The sequence below is a fragment of the Neltuma alba genome, unplaced genomic scaffold (assembly GCF_004799145.2).
Source record: "Neltuma alba isolate B1F8T4 unplaced genomic scaffold, ASM479914v2 tig00013347_pilon, whole genome shotgun sequence".
Taxonomy (NCBI): Eukaryota; Viridiplantae; Streptophyta; class Magnoliopsida; order Fabales; family Fabaceae; genus Neltuma; species Neltuma alba.
The window spans coordinates 214,972-230,837 of NW_021637615.1; the positions used below are offsets into that span (position 1 = coordinate 214,972).

At 34.2% G+C, this 15,866-nt stretch overlaps 3 protein-coding genes and 1 non-coding gene across 5 annotated transcripts; 3 read left to right on the forward strand and 1 right to left on the reverse strand.

The window, feature by feature from the left end:
* Positions 1-1,875: 1,875 nt before the first annotated feature.
* On the reverse strand, positions 1,876-2,403 carry LOC114736592 (E3 ubiquitin-protein ligase ATL41). The gene has a single exon (XM_028924451.1). The coding sequence runs from the start codon at positions 2,401-2,403 to the stop codon at positions 1,876-1,878; it is 528 nt and encodes a 175-aa protein (XP_028780284.1).
* A 2,617-nt stretch (positions 2,404-5,020) lies between these two features.
* TRNAI-UAU (transfer RNA isoleucine (anticodon UAU)) lies at positions 5,021-5,094 on the forward strand. The gene has a single exon. It is a non-coding gene; the product is annotated as a tRNA-Ile (tRNA).
* A 485-nt stretch (positions 5,095-5,579) lies between these two features.
* LOC114736598 (protein IQ-DOMAIN 1) lies at positions 5,580-11,137 on the forward strand. 2 transcript variants are annotated; one of them, XM_028924457.1, is made up of 6 exons: positions 5,580-5,829; positions 7,753-7,886; positions 8,445-8,612; positions 9,278-9,505; positions 10,170-10,283; positions 10,368-11,137. In XM_028924457.1, exons 2-6 carry the CDS (start codon positions 7,812-7,814, stop codon positions 10,698-10,700), a joined length of 918 nt encoding a protein of 305 aa, XP_028780290.1. In that variant the 5' UTR covers positions 5,580-5,829; positions 7,753-7,811; the 3' UTR covers positions 10,701-11,137. The 2 variants fall into 2 exon arrangements, with proteins under 2 accessions (XP_028780290.1, XP_028780291.1); XM_028924458.1 differs by lacking the exon at positions 5,580-5,829 and adding an exon at positions 5,936-5,951.
* A 1,058-nt stretch (positions 11,138-12,195) lies between these two features.
* Positions 12,196-15,180, forward strand: LOC114736599 (nudix hydrolase 15, mitochondrial). Its single transcript, XM_028924459.1, has 4 exons — positions 12,196-12,786; positions 12,906-13,048; positions 14,570-14,689; positions 14,768-15,180. The coding sequence occupies exons 1-4, from the start codon at positions 12,390-12,392 to the stop codon at positions 14,990-14,992; spliced, it is 885 nt and encodes a 294-aa protein (XP_028780292.1). The 5' UTR covers positions 12,196-12,389; the 3' UTR covers positions 14,993-15,180.
* Positions 15,181-15,866: the final 686 nt, after the last annotated feature.

Here is a 15,866-nt window from a genome sequence, read left to right on the forward strand (position 1 = left end):
AAAAAATTAACATGTATCTCATGAGAGCTTCACGTTGCTTATGTGATTTTGAGCTAATGCCCTCCCTTTTTACCAAAAAGGAAAAAGTGTAGTATGCCGAGTAAATCTAAAGTGAGTAATTAATTATACGGTTTTATTGTATTCAGTATCAACTGATAGTTAATAAATACTACCTCCGATCCTTAATATAAGACCTCGTTTGATTTTTATTTTGATCCTAAATATAAGACCTCAATCTACTTTATCTCTTATATTTATGTATTTTTTTCCTAAGGTAATCTTTCTAATAATAGTAGTTCTAACCAATATACTTGATTAGTAAGGATATTTTAGGAAAGATAATACATATTTATTACAAGTAACTAACTTAACTTATTTTCTTAATCTCCTCAAATTAGTCAATTTTTTAATCTTTTTTTGGCCAAAAATACTTCTTATTATTCTAAATATAATAAAATTTTAATTATACAACCCTTAAATATACATTGCCAGGAAAACCCTGGAACACTCATGCTTGCATTTCATAACTGAATGCGAAAAATGATTTAATTTAATTAGGAGAGAAACGGTAATATGATTACAATTGTTTTAAGATCGCGAAATAATTTGAGGTTTGAACTGAAATCGAACCAGTCCCTTTCAAGATAAGAAAGAATTGTGTAATAATAAAGACAAATGATTTCTATAATAACTATATATAAATGATTTGTCTACCAAAAAATTAAATCATTGCCTTTGTGATGTGATGATACGCGCATATACATGCACCCACATATATAAATTGATTAGGAAGAAATAAGCCGGGGAAAAAAAATGATTGCCTTGTGATGATTGGCACATACTCATATTTTGATTAGGAAGCAATAAAGAAGATCATTATTATGCCACGGAAGTTCATCATGCAACCGCAATTATTGATGTGTCATTTTGAAGAAATGTAATTAAAACCTCTGATTTTGATTCAAGTCTTAAAGGATCGAAGCTTTTGTTTTAATAATTCGTAATCTTTAGGCCGCAAATTGGACAACTGATTTTTTTTTTTTAAGTTTTTGTCCGGATAGAAAATCTAGTCTCTCGTAATATAACGAGTTAAAATTCAAATCCTTGTAAGAAAAGATGGGCACTATATCTCAAATAAGATTGTTTTCAATAAAAAGATATCTATGCTTAAAAAAAAAATATGTATATACCACTCGGGAACAGATTACATACATACATAGTAATTTGTGCTCATTCTTCCTTAAAAATATAAAGGACATCTTATTTGCTTTATTTCATCGATTATGTGTATTCCCTAACTTCAAAACCTGAGAAACAGTGCCGACGAATATCTGTAAGTTATATAGCTCTTCCAATGCATACATATAGACAAAGAGATTCGCCATTTCTCCTAAAATAAATCCTTCAAACTTTCACTATTATTATTATGATTATTGTGCTCCATCTTTTTCTCAGATATTAACTAGATCGTGTGCATGGGATGACGAAAATATGGCAAAACTTTTAGACAACATACAATTTATGTATTTTTATCAAACATTGTTTAAATAAGATTAAATTTTGTTCAGGGTTTCCTTGAATGATTTTAAATAAAAAATACATGGTATAATAAAAATTATAAGAATGATGATGCTTGTGTTGTGCATATGTACATAAATAATGGATACTAAATTATATTATCTACGTTATTCCAACGGAACAGATAATTATATCCGAGGAGAAAAGCAGTATGATATTATATCAATACAATATAATCAGAGAGAAGTAAAAAAATAATAATAATGACGGGGAAAAATAAATAAATAAATAATGTCACATGATACTCTATATTTCTAAATGCATGATTATTTACTCCTAGATCGTCCCGCTACTCTCTCATACTGGCGGTGCCGAGGGTTGAACAGTGCTACCGCCAGACAGCAAGGCGGGTTCAGCCACTGTGCGGCAGATCGGGCAAGTGTTGTTGGAACCGAACCAAGTGTCAACACAATCAACATGAAACACGTGCTTGCAGTTAGGCAAAACCCTAACGGCTGCATCTTCCGCAATGATGGCTAAGCAAACGGAGCACTCTACGGTTTCGCCGTCGTTGAACTGGTCCGTTTGCTTGTACTGGAGTTTAGGAATCGACGCTATGACGGAAGAGTCAAGCCCCTGACGGTCGCAGTTTGGGCAACGTGATTCCACATCAATCGGCAAAACTTGAGTACTGATTTGATAAACCGGCGGTTGATCGCCGAAGCGTCTGCTCAGGCTCAGCTGACGACTTCGTCGGAGCCGTCTGGAGCAGAAGTGGAAAATGATTACAAAGAAGACGATGGCGAATAACGTGAAAGCGACGGCAAGCATCACCCTGGGGCCGATACCGAGTGAGTCATCGTCTTCTCGATCTGCAAAACCCATTTTCCTTTTCTGCGTCGTTTTTTCCTGGTTTTGGGACGATGAAGATGTTCAATCTGTCTTGTTTATTCATGGTGATGTATATTGCTATGTGATTCAATGGAAGTGAGGGTCGGTTACTCAATTAGGTCGTTGAAAAAGACGATTTAAAGACTAATTAGAAATTCAAAACACTATCATTTTGGAATTTGTCAGGATGCTTGACTTTTAACGCGGCTATATTTTTATTCTTTGGGGGGTTGAAATGTATAATATAGTTCACACCCTCACGCCCATGTACATATAATTGATCTTGATTTGCATACACGCTATTTCATCAAGCTAAATATGTGCCTCCAGTATTATAATATCTCGTTTGTAGTTCTTATAATTAGGACCAAAGGTAGTAAATATGTTTATCTTTGTATTATTAAGCTTTATGTTATGTATAGATAATTTTTTTAAGCCTGAAACTTTATTATAAATCCCACTAAACTCTTTCATTTAAATACGTACGTAGTTTTGTATCATCACTTGTCTGTGTACATATTCAAGCCATTAAAATGATATACTTAATTAGTGCTTGTAGGGTTACATGCATATAGATATATATTTAAGGGGATATATAGTTGGAGGTTAGGGTTATCCATAGATAATTAAATATTTAAGTGGGCTTATTATCAGAGTTTAAAGGTTAAGGAGATTATTTGTATATGATTCAAAATTTAGAGGAGTTTTGTGCTATTTAATCCATATATATATATATATATATATATATATATATAAGTTGATGGATAAGACACAAGCAAATGATCTCATGAAATAAACTTTTTAGATTTTGAAAGCTTCAAAACACGCAAAGTCAAATACGTTGATCGGATCTTTTTCTTATTTGCATGACAAGATTTCTATTCGATTTAATTAATTTCCATTTACATCGTCGGTAGTTTACTTTTCATAACCTTACTCCAAACCTGTGAAGTACGGTAGCCTTCTGGGGAGAGAAAGTCAACATGAGCAGATACATAAACTGGTTAATTTGTCCAGCACGTTTTTAGATTTTCGTTTGAACATTTTGAGTTTAAACACTTTTATTTAAACTCAGATTAAAAATTGAACAATTCATAGCTTATACTTCTGTGCCATGTCAAACAAAACATTATCTGATGGTAAGTTTCCATTCCTCCGAGGATCAGATTTCCAAGCTACTATCTCCGGTACTTAATGTAAGAAGTAATTTGATTTTTAATTTGGTTCTCAATATTACTCCTGGTCTTTAATATAAGAGCTGGCTGACTACTTTGAATAGATTAAAGACACTAGTTAAGTTAGTTATTTGTAATAAATAGATATTGTTTTTACTAAAGTATCTTTACTAATCAAGTGCATGGGCAAAACTATTATCATTACAAGGATTGCTTTTAAAAAAAAAGATAAATATGAGAGACAAAGTAAATTGAGATCTTATAATTAGGACCAAAATAAAAGTCAATTGAGTTTTTATACTATCTCCGGTTTTTAATATAAGACCTTATTTGACTTTTATTTTGGTTCTAAATATAAGACTTTAATATATTTTGTATCACATATTTACGTATTTTTTTAAAGTGGTCCCTCTAATAATAGTAGTTATATCCCATATACTTAATTAGTAAGAATATTTTAGGAAAGATAACACCTATTTATTATAAATAACTAACTTGACTTATTTTCTTAATTTATTCAAATTAATCAACTAGCTCTTATATTTAGAACCAAATGTAATATTAAGAACTGGAGGTAATATAAAATTTTAATCCACTTTGTCTCTCATATTTATTTATTCTTTTAGAGTAGTTTTTATAGTTGTTACACACGTTAAAGATTCTATGAAATGATAGTTATAGCTGATGTGCATGATTAGTAAAGATATTTTAGAAAGACAACACATATTTATTACAAATAACTAATTTAATAAATTTTTTTAATCTACTCAAATTAGTCAATTAGCTTTTATATTAAGTATTATAGGTAGTATTTTCTGAAAGATGGATTAAGCTAAATGGATTACGGATTAATTCACTAGAACGATTAATAAACATCTGTTCAATTTGGACAGGGACATCTTTCTAGCATTTTTCATGGTTTCTTTTTACTTTTTATATCTGAGAACAACATAATTCTCAAGCCTTAAAATACGAAGGATCAGTGGAAAGTAAACATAGAGAAAAATTGTAACAATTTATCATCATTCCTTTTCATATCAACTGCATAACCTTTTTTTTTTCTTTTTTCCCAACGCCAAGAACTAATAACATTCTAAAATAATGATGTTTAGTGTCCATTGTGGTTCACACTTAGCAATTAATACCTCCGGTTTTAAATATAAGAGTTAGTTAACTAATTTAAATAGATTAAGAAAATAAGTTAAGTTAGTTATTTGTAATAAATATGTGTTATCTTTTCTAAAATATCCTTGCTAATCAAGTGTATGACTATAACTATTATTATTAGAAGAATTATCTTAAAAAAAAAGATAAATATGAAAGATATGCATGAAGTTATATTTATGATTAAAATAAAAATTAAATTAGATTTTAAGTTAATGTCGGGTTCTCAAGTAAAGGTGCATGATTTTAGGCCCAAAGAAAATCAAATGTCTGGTCCCGTAGCTCAGTTGGTTAGAGCGTTGGTCTTATGAGCCGAAGGTCGCGGGTTCGAGCCCCGCCGGGACCAGACTGGCCAAACCTTTTTAAATTATTAAATTTTGCCACCCAATCTTATCTGCGGTTTCCACACCAACGGCCGACAACCTGCCACGTTCCAACCTTATTAAAGCCAAAAGATTCTATATGTACTCGATCCCACCACCCATGATAATCTGGTTTGACTCGGCATTTCCCTCGGGGATGTCTTCCTCTCTGCTTCCACTTCATCCAATTACATGGCCAATAATTGAAACCGAATTCTCTCTTTGTTTTTACAAATACAAATTGACCCCCAGCCCCACACGATACTCAGAAATCAAAGCAACCCATCACCATCACAAATGCCGCTTCGATTTGTTCTGCTGTCGCTGTGACAACCCCTGTTGAATTCTCAACATCCAACCAACAAACGATGCTTGCCATGCGTTACGCTGTACTACACTGCACACGATATCTTCTGAGTGGGAACGTTTGCGTCGGTTAAGGCTTTGATATTGGGGGTTGGAAGAAAGAGAATGCTGTCATCATATTTTTTTATTTCTCATCTGCCACATCGTTTGAGAAAATTAAAGGTGGTATTGGGCCATGGCAATCCATATTTCATACCTACCTTTTATTTCTTTTCTGACTATTTCTCTCTTCGTCTTGTGCTTTCCTTCTTCTTTACTTGTGCCGATATTATTGCTGCCTCTTTTTTCCACCCGAGTTCCTGGTAGCCAAAGTACGAAAAGGTGTGGTTAGACGCCTCACAGCTTCTTCTCTGGTATGCCATTCTCTCCCAGATTCATTTCTTGCTCGTCTTTGTTTGCACTGTTTCGGTTTCATAAGTGGGTTGACTATTGTTATTCTGGGAATCCCCTTTTGCTTCTTTGGTTATTGTGTGAGGTGGGTTTTAAGGTATCCGTTTGATAAGCAAATATGCATTGTTTTCATGCAGTTGACTAATTGATCCATCTCTCCATCATTCTGTTAAGTAGATCACTGTATGAGCTAGATGTGGAATCCAGTATCCTCTATCGGTTTTTATTTCTTCTTTAAATTTTTAGTTAGTAGGACAATTATTGTTGGGATTACATATACGCTGAAGAAACCATCTGGTTGTTACCTTGTTGGGATTAGCTCTGACAGCATGACATAGAGTAATAGACTAACAGCTATAATTTTGTTCAAATTGTGCAATTTTACTGCATCTTTTTGTTTTATGCTTTTACAAACTATGTTCCACTAGGTTAAATGTTTGCTTCTCTGATCTTAAGGTAATCGGTAACAGAATCAATTGACAATTTTTAGTGATAAGACCTTCTGGAGCTTCCGTCTCGTTTTTAGGTCTGGGACACCCTGTTACTGTTAATTTGTTATCATAATTACGAGTATGATTTTGACGATGCCATGATGGTTTGTGTGCTGGTGGATGTTATATATGCACAAATAGTGTTTCCACTGTAGCTGCAGACATATCAATATGCATATAAAATATAATGAACTCGGTCACAAGCAGCTCAGCATACAAAAAGATATCCAGTTTTCAGTCTTTTAGATGTGTTTGGCTTAATAGAGGGAATGAGAGGGGAGGGATTTTAATGGAGTGAAAAGAGATGAAAGGAATGGGAGAGATTTTAATATTACCGTGTTTGGATTAATATGAGGGGAGAGGAGGACTGAAAAGAGATGAAAGGAAGGGAGAGATTTTAATATTACTTTGTTTGGATTAATATGAGGGAGGGGAGGGGAGGAATTCTAATGTTATCTTGTTTGGTTTAGGAAGGGAGGGGACAAAATTCTTGTATGGACAACTTTGTTCTTATATTATTTAAGTTGATTTTTACAAATTTTATAGAGTAATTAATAAAATATAATTATAAATAATATTTAATATATGAGATCAACTTTTTGTGGTTAGAAAAATCAAATAAATATAATGATAACACATAATTAATAGATACTATATATCCAATAATTTTAATTATATTTATATCCAAAATCTAGTCTAATGAAGTAAATATATTTAATTTGGGTATGTTTTTTCCAGCTTTCATTTTTCTCTATGTTGTTGATATGAGTATTCAAATAACTTTTTCAAAGACGACATAAATGACTTATTTGTATGTTTTTGTTTTGAATGTTTGAAAATTAAAATACATTTGATAGCAAATTTTTTTTTTCTTTTTCATATTTGATAGCATATAAGTGAGGGAAGAGAGGCATGATTGAATTCACAAATATATCAAATCATATACAATTCGGCAGTGAAGGGTAACATGGGATTATTAGAAAATAATATGGTTATATTAGTCAACACATGCCAAAATATTACTTTTTCCCTCCAAATTCTCCCAATTTTGGGGGGAAGGGGAGGGAAAATGTTAAAAAATTTCCCTCCCCTCCTAAAATTTTTATCTTGCCGAACAAGGAAAAATTATTAAAATCCCTCCTTCTCCCTCCCCTCCCCTCCAAATCCTTCATACCAAACATTATGGGAACATAATCTTAAGAGAGTTTATTGTTTAAAAACGTAACTTTAACTTGATATAGAAAACACAAACTAGAGGGACAAGATTTTCAATGTTGTTTTATTACCATTACATTTTCTATCTTTGTTAGTTTTGTGCATATCAGTTAATTCCTTTTGATTATGATTCATGTACTAAATCCCTATTTCTTGAATCACATGCTAATTTTTTGTTAGACTCATCACAACTTCTTCCCGGATTATGCTTATCTGAAAGAAGCTACTTCACATCGGGAATGGGCTCAGGTGATTGGTTTAAGACAATAATTAGCTTAAGAAAATCAAAAGAAGGCAATTCAAAGAAAGCAAAGGTACACTCCATTTTCTGTCATTTAGTTTCTCTCCAATTAACCTGGTGGGAATTAACTCACGTCAGTTTAGACTGTTAGTTTAGTCTTTTCAAAATAAATTTTGTCTTTTAAATGTATATACAAAGATTAATTAAATAATTCAGTTTATTGGTGCTAATGCTTCACGATATGGACATAAAATTTACTATTGAGGATTCATCTTGTCAGCAAGTTGGCTCTTCAGTTTCTGCCGTCCTTCTTTATTTGATGTCAACGATTTATCAAAATACTCTTCTTTGATGCTAAAAATTGAAGAGCTAAACTGGTCTGATAGTGTTTTATAATTAGTCTAGACCACTATACACCTTTAAATTATGTTAATTTTCAAACATGACATTATGGACTGTAAATTTTTGTCTGAGTTTGGCATGATAAATATGGTTGATAGTTTATGTTAACAAGGGCTTAACGTACCCGGATAATTATTAGCAGCAATGCCTTTTATTACAATGTACTTGGAGTTCACAGGGTTTCTAATGACTGCCGTAACATGAAAGTTTCTATCTCCATCTGAGACAGGGATCTCCAGCCTCCAAGAAACAAACCGCATTGAAGTTGAAGAATTATGCAGGAAAAAATTCTAGTAATTTAACGAATGGCGGTAAGGGTTCTAATCTTGTGTCACCCGGCGTATCAGTTGAAACTATTGCTGCAACAATGATCCAGACAGCATTCCGGGCCTATTTGGTATGTAATTTTGATATTTTAACAAAATGATTTTCTTAATCCTTCAATCCAGCCTGTTTCTTTTATTTTTATACATTATCCATGTGTACGGGTAGTGCATAGTGCAAGGACATAAGAATGAGCCTTCATTTATAGTTTATTCCTCCAGGCTCAAGCTGAAGGCTGGAGGCTGAAGAAATGATGTTCAAATTCTTCGTCTTGTTGCAAATTGTGACAACCAAAACAAATCGGTTCCCCCATATGTCTGCTGGAATAAGAACTCTGTGACTTAAAATATAGAGCCTGTTCTTCATATTCTTGTATTTGGAGCTCTTTTGTGAACTGTATCTTGACATCTTTGCGCCATTTATAACCAGTTGTTGGATGTGCAGTATGATCTTTAAGGATTAGCTTGGTTTGGGAAGACTTTGAATAACATTAATAATTCAACCTTTTAATTAAGACTCAATTTTTATCTCTGAGGGTTTGATATCTACTGATAAAAATGGAAAAACTTGCTGCTTTTGAGTTTATGTAAAATATCTAATACAACAACTTCAGTCAGTAGGTGTTATGTTGATTATAACCCTTAATATGCATACTTAAAGTTGAGAGATGCTGCATCACATATAGCACAAAGTTTGTAATTGTTGTTAATTTTCTAATGCTGATTTTTCATTTGGCAGGCTAGAAAATCTCTACGGCGTTTGAAAGGTTGTGCAAAACTTAAGGTCCAGATACAAGGTCATTCTGTTAAAGACCAAGCCGGCAGCGCTGTAAGTTATATTCATAAATGGAGCAAGATTCAGGCGGAGATTAGAGCTCGCCGAATCTGTATGGTCACTGAAGACAGGATCAGGCGGAAGAAGCTTGAATCTCAACTTAAGCTTGAGGCAAAGCTTCATGGTTTAGAGGTAGTCTTCTTCCTCCTGCCTTGTGGATTGATGGCTTGTGAAGATTATGGTTTCCATTTTAAAGGTCTATTTGTTTATCTCTACTATATGTTCTGTGAATATTTTAGTTATTATAACTATGGTCGGAATTATGGGGGGGTCCTTTTAGTAGCAGCTTGTTATCTTGTTCTGATTGATGGGTCTATTGTCCTGTATCTTCTATATGACCTTCAGTCATATCAAATATGTTGTTTCCATCCTGTGTTAATTTCGTTGTTTTGAAATAATTTCTTCATGCTGTTTAATTTGGACAATCCCTGATATGTGGCAGTAGTAGTGCCAAGTGCAATTAAGTAAACAGGAAGGGGGTAGTGGTCTATAAATTAGGTCCTGAAGGTTGTGTTAATACTATTGTTTACTCCCATTCTCCCCTATCAATGTTAACAAAGGTATCAGAGCCTGATTTATTTTGTCAAGACGTAGCTAAATATGCATAAATAAAACATGACTACTTTATCAAAATCTAATTCCAATAAATAGTATTCATGTTTCCATTTATGCGTGGGATTCTTCAAATAAAATTTAGTGATTTCGGGTAAGTGAAATATTTCACTGGGTGCTTTAGCTTGTTTGTACCAAATTTTGTTTCCCTTTCTCCGAAGTTTATAGTTGAAACAAATGACAGGTGGAGTGGAGTGGTGGTTCTGAAACCATGGAGGAAACCTTGGCAAGGATACATCATAGAGAAGAAGCAGCTGTTAAGCGGGAAAGAGCCATGGCCTATGCCTTTTCTCATCAGGTAGGTTAACCTTAGAACTGAATCTATTTGGCTTTATGTCACCAGATCCTACTGAAAACCACATGCATATCTTTGTAACTGTAGTGGAGGGCTAACTCTAACCAAGGTCTCGGTAACTATGAACTCAACAAAGCTAATTGGGGTTGGAGCTGGAAGGATCGCTGGATTGCTGCTCGCCCGTGGGAAAGCCGTGTCCTTGAGAAGCCAGTTAACCACAGGAAAGCTCAAACTAGGCAGCCAAAGAAGCTTCAGAAGGTTCAAAAGGACAAGAACCCGTCAACACCGAAAACACCTGTTCCAGTTAAACCTCCTGTGGCTAATGCAAAAGTGACTTCAAAAGTGACTCCAAAAGCTAGGCGATTATCTTATCCTGCCACAGAGAAAAATGTGCTCCATGAGGAAAGCAATAAATCCTAAGGAGAATCAAACCCGTTACTGTATGACTTGAGCTGAGTCAAATTGATTTTCAGTTGGCCACACTGCAGAAGGCCAAGGCAGGAAAGCAATCTTATTTGTTAACGGTTACTTCCAATTCGAGAATACTGGACTTTGGTGAATCTGAAGACAATTTGGCAGTGGAGAATGGGCCGCCAGATGGGCATGAGTGTGATTGATTGGTTGATGGTTCTTCTGTTTTCCTTCTATCTTCTTTTTCTAAACATGTATATTGAAAGAAAATTGGAAATGTAGATAGAACCTTATTTTCTTTGCCCTATTCGTTGTCTTGGTGTAAGAGAGTTTTTGTAAGCTGGGTGGTATTGCTTTTGCAGATTGTTACAGTTTCGTTTGCAGGTACAACTTTGCCAACAATATTTTGTAAATTCTGGTTTATTCAGCATCCTTTGCTTCTAGGCTTTTCTCTCTTCTGAAGCCAACAGGCTAAGAATTTAATGTCAGCTCATTTTCCTCCTTTTCTTTTCCAGTAGGATTGCAGTGGATGTAAAGCAAATAAATTTGATATTTCACAAACAGCCAAGCTGTCATCTAAACCAGTTGGCGCCTTCAAGGATGGAGCCAACATATAAACTGTACGAAGCCTAAATTTTAAATGCATAATTTGCAACTCACAAACTCAAACGTTGAATGTTGGATACGCCAAAGCTTCGATGTGACTCCCCAATATCACCTTTATGATCGTTGACCATATTTGCCAGGGAACAAGACTAGCTCATACAAGTCGACTTTTTTTTTGTGCAGGAAAAAAACATGATGAACAAGAGCGGAAATGGAAGCGTTAAAAAGAAAGTACTTATTACTGTTCCAGTATAAGAACTATTTTCAGCTTGAATTTAGTTTTAAATATAAAATTTTAATTTATTTATTTATTATATTTTTGAAATTAATTTACTTGGCTTATCATGTTACATATAACTCAATATTAAATGGGAATATTTTGAGGAGATCGTGACATTTTTTTACAATTAATTTATTTAATTTTCTTAATCTACTAAAATTAGTTAAATATATTAAGGATGGGAGAAAATAACATTTTGTTTAATATCCATTATATGTTTATTATAGTCAATAAATCTTATTTTTATTATCAATATTGTCATCATTATCAATTTAAAACAAATTTGTACTAATTTAGTTTCTTTCAGCATGTGCATTTTTTGACCCTTCTTCCTTCGAAATATTGCCCATGGACCCATACTTGGCAGTGAACTTATACTAACTCTTTAGGTTTTAGTACAATTTATATTACAAATTAAATTTTATATTTAAAATTCGAGATAATTTTATTGATGTCTACATCCATTAACATTTAAAATTTGGAAGAATTATTGTATGGTCCAAATAAGTAAAATAATTACTAAAAATCTTAATGACAAGTTGTTCTAGACTGGCCAAGATCCGCAGTTGTTATGAAATGTTTTGTGAGGATAATTGGCTAATGCTACCTTCCCTGCATATTGGTTAGCTGTTGCAGAAAATCACGAAGAGACAAAAGGCATGAAACTTGAGTGCTGCCATCCATCGAACTCTTCGACTTCAAATGGTTGTTATATGTTGTTGTTGCAAATAATAGCAGTTAAACCCCGATGCCAACCAGTCAAGGAATCTACCAATCCAAATCATAAAGTTACGAGTATATAATTGATTCAGATGGTACTTATCAACCATTCATGGTTTTCGATCCTGAGAAGGCTATCGACGACCGTGTTGTTACCCAGAGCATCTCTAACTAAATTCATGGAGCCTTCTTCCAGCGTCAATAGCAATAATAATGTGCAATCGCAGAGACTCCTCGCCTTAGCTCAGCAGCTTCGCCTTTACAAACCCCCATCATTTCAAGACGACATCGATGAGCAAACAATGGAAGAAAATGCGGGGAAGGTTGTTTCCCAAGTCGGGTTTCCAGAGTCGTCCACTCCAGTTGCTCAAAACCCGGAAAAATTTAGACCTAAACGAGCTGCCGTTTTGATCTGCCTCTTCGAAGGGGATGCTGGGGATCTAAGAGTGATTCTAACTAAGCGATCATCCAAGCTGTCTACTCACTCGGGTATGTCGAGTTAGGAATAGGCGCTGCTTATCCAATGAGGATATGTTTAAAGGGAAATTTTATTCCTGATACTGTTTGATTAAAGGGAAGGAATTGAGCATTCTTTTTCTGTGTTACAGGTGAAGTGGCCTTACCTGGTGGGAAAGCAGATGAAGGGGATAAGGATGATGAGGATACTGCAAAAAGAGAGGCGAAGGAGGAAATTGGGTTGGACCCTGAGCTTGTCAATGTCGTTACTTTTCTTGAACCATTCTTATCCAAGGTATGATTCTTTCCGATAATTTATCAGTTGAAATAATCGGCATCGCTTTGGTGATTTCTACGTTCCGGCAGGCTAATTGTAAAATCGAGGATTCTCCCGTAATCGATTGCGAGAGATTTTGGAGTAAATTCTATGATAATTGTTTCGTCAAATATTTTCATGTGAGAAGATATGGATTTCAGGCGGTCAGTGACAGCCCGGGTTTTTCTAAATTATATTGATTAGTTTGTCGTTAAATGTATGCAGAATTGTCAAGCATTTTATCGCTCTTGCTCCTGGATTAGTTTCTCCAGTTAGGGGCTTACGCACTAGATTAGGATTAGAGATATTTGGGCATGAGACAATTAATGAATTTGACCTGTGTAATGAGATATATACCCTTTGCTAATGATTCAAGGATTATGATTCGCTGTTCTACCTTATTTCTGTTGCCTAAGGACTAGTTTCACGTTTGTGGATAGTGCTTTTCGCGGCATCCACAGATGCAAGAAATAATCTTTTACACTGCATGATTCATTTTGGTACCTTTTTCCTGTGTGTAGAAAATTAAAGAAAATCGTTAAAATATTTTCTCTGGTATCACTCATTGTAAAAGTTGCATAGTATTGTGGATTACTGACATGGCCATATATTTTGCATGGGCATATAAGATTCAAGCATATGTGCACGCCTTGTCATAAAAATGGTGGCTTGACCAGACAATCTTCTACATGCGCCAAGCCTAGGGATACTAGTGCTTAGAAGAATTAGTTAGGATATACATTGCACTTTAGACTTACACTCTGTTCATTTGTGATCATAACAGAACTCCTGAATGTCAGAGAGTAGTAATTGGATGAAAAGATTGGAAATTATTTGGTGGGATAAGTAACAAGTGTGGCCTTTCTTATTCATGTTCGAAACCGTAAGCATCATGCTTTTTTCAATTATTTTTGCAAATTTTGGAGACACTCAACCATATGAGATATGCAAAAGCTGTTTCAACTTTCATCTTTGTGCATCTGAATCAAAGTATAATTCATTTCAAAAATTGTTTTACTTTCATTTGGTTCTTAGGAGTTGCATTGTTTGTTTAAACCAGAGACCTTCTGCAATCTATTCATACCCACGGCCGTTACCAGTACCTAGTGGCTTAAGCTGGAGATTCTCAATCTGTATAGTTTTCCGAGATTTTATTAATATTAAAGCTGTCATGGCATGTTGCTAGTTGATGGTTGGGTTATATACCATTTGCAGTAGCTGTATTAGATTTATTATGGTGCAGCCCTGTGAATGAATACACATAGCCATCTGGGATGCCATTGCGATTCCTACAAATTGTGAGATCTAATGACCTTCTTTACCCAACTGATTTAAACCATCACTATATCTGCACTAGATTAATGGGTTTAATTTAATATATGTGGTTTTCCTAATTTGTTTGCTCGGTAGGAAGTTGTTTCCAATACCCATCAATGATGCTCCTAATTTTAAAAATTCATTGGTTCTTCATTGTTTTTATTTCCCAATTCCATTTTGCAGCACCTACTGAGAGTGGTTCCTGTCATTGGCATACTTCATGACAAGAGAGCATTCAAACCTGTTCTGAATCCTGCTGAAGTGGAATCGGTATTTGATGCACCTTTGGAAATGTTTCTCAAGGTTGCGCTAATTTCTATTTCTGTCTTCTACATTCTTCCTGTTCATCTACAGGTTGTCTGATGCCATTGCTTGAATCAGGATGAAAATCGTTGTCAGGAAGAGAGGGAGTGGATGGGAGAGAAGTATCTAATACATTTCTTTGACTACGAAACCAATCATAAAAAGTATCTCATATGGGGTTTAACTGCTGGGATCTTGATTAGGGCTGCATCAGTGGTGTATCAACGGCCCCCAGCTTTTGTGGAGCAAAATCCTAGGTTCAAGATTCCCCAGAATGTAAGCAAAGATTCTGTAATGCATTGAGATTGAGATAACTTCACTACTTTAATTCTTCAAAATAAATACATTTTATTGTTTAAAGTACACCCTGCACTCTAGAGAATCTTATTTCCATTTGTATGTATTTAAAGGAAGGAAAGGAGTGGGGCTCCATTGTTGCATACTATATGTAAGCTCAAAAGTTGGCAGGGTATTTTAAGCTCAACTTCGGATTCTGAGTGCCTATTTTCTGGTTTTGGTTTTGTTAGCTTGAGGGCAGAAACATGCATGTTGCTTCTGCAGTCAACTGTTAGATGCATCAACATGTTATTTTAGAAGAAGATGCCTAAAAAAATTATGCACAACTCAGCTAAGCACTCAGTTTTCTCTTCACTTTTCCAATGCGCGAAAAAATATAAATGAAGTTGTTGAAAAGGCTATGCGGAAGAATACGTGGAGGCTTTGCAGGACTGCTGAAATATATGGTGGAGCATTGGTTGTGGATCCCATAGGAATTGACAGAAAAAGTTTATTGATAAAATTAACTAATTTTTAATATATTACCTTGGCTTGTATGAATCAATTCAAAATGCTAACTTAGGGGAGCCAAACCATGGTTTGGGGTGTCAATCACCCAAACACCCCCTCTAAAAACTAAAACCATGGTTTTGACTCCAAAACCATGGTTTTGGAAAAAGCAAAATTTTTTTGCTTTTGGAGAAAAAAGAGAGAGTGTGAGAGTCTATATGATATGTATCTTGTTATTTTTTTTATAAACATATTTTTTGATAAACATATTTAATCTTATATTTTATAAATATATATACATATTAATTATTTATTAATTATATTATCTTATGTATTATTAATTATGTTGGTAAAAAATATATTATTAACAATTTTATTTCTTCAAATTAAA

Excerpts from the sequence above, each read along its gene's own strand:
- LOC114736592 (XM_028924451.1), bottom strand. The coding sequence starts at position 2,403 with ATGGGTTTTGCAGATCGAGAAGACGATGACTCACTCGGTATCGGCCCC.
- LOC114736598 (XM_028924457.1), top strand. The coding sequence starts at position 7,812 with ATGGGCTCAGGTGATTGGTTTAAGACAATAATTAGCTTAAGAAAATCA. Across the intron at positions 7,887-8,444 it reads GCAATTCAAAGAAAGCAAAG|GGATCTCCAGCCTCCAAGAA; the intron begins GTACACTCCATT and ends CATCTGAGACAG. Across the intron at positions 9,506-10,169 it reads CAAAGCTTCATGGTTTAGAG|GTGGAGTGGAGTGGTGGTTC; the intron begins GTAGTCTTCTTC and ends AACAAATGACAG.
- LOC114736599 (XM_028924459.1), top strand. The coding sequence starts at position 12,390 with ATGGTACTTATCAACCATTCATGGTTTTCGATCCTGAGAAGGCTATCG. Across the intron at positions 12,787-12,905 it reads CAAGCTGTCTACTCACTCGG|GTGAAGTGGCCTTACCTGGT; the intron begins GTATGTCGAGTT and ends TCTGTGTTACAG. Across the intron at positions 14,690-14,767 it reads CTTTGGAAATGTTTCTCAAG|GATGAAAATCGTTGTCAGGA; the intron begins GTTGCGCTAATT and ends TGCTTGAATCAG.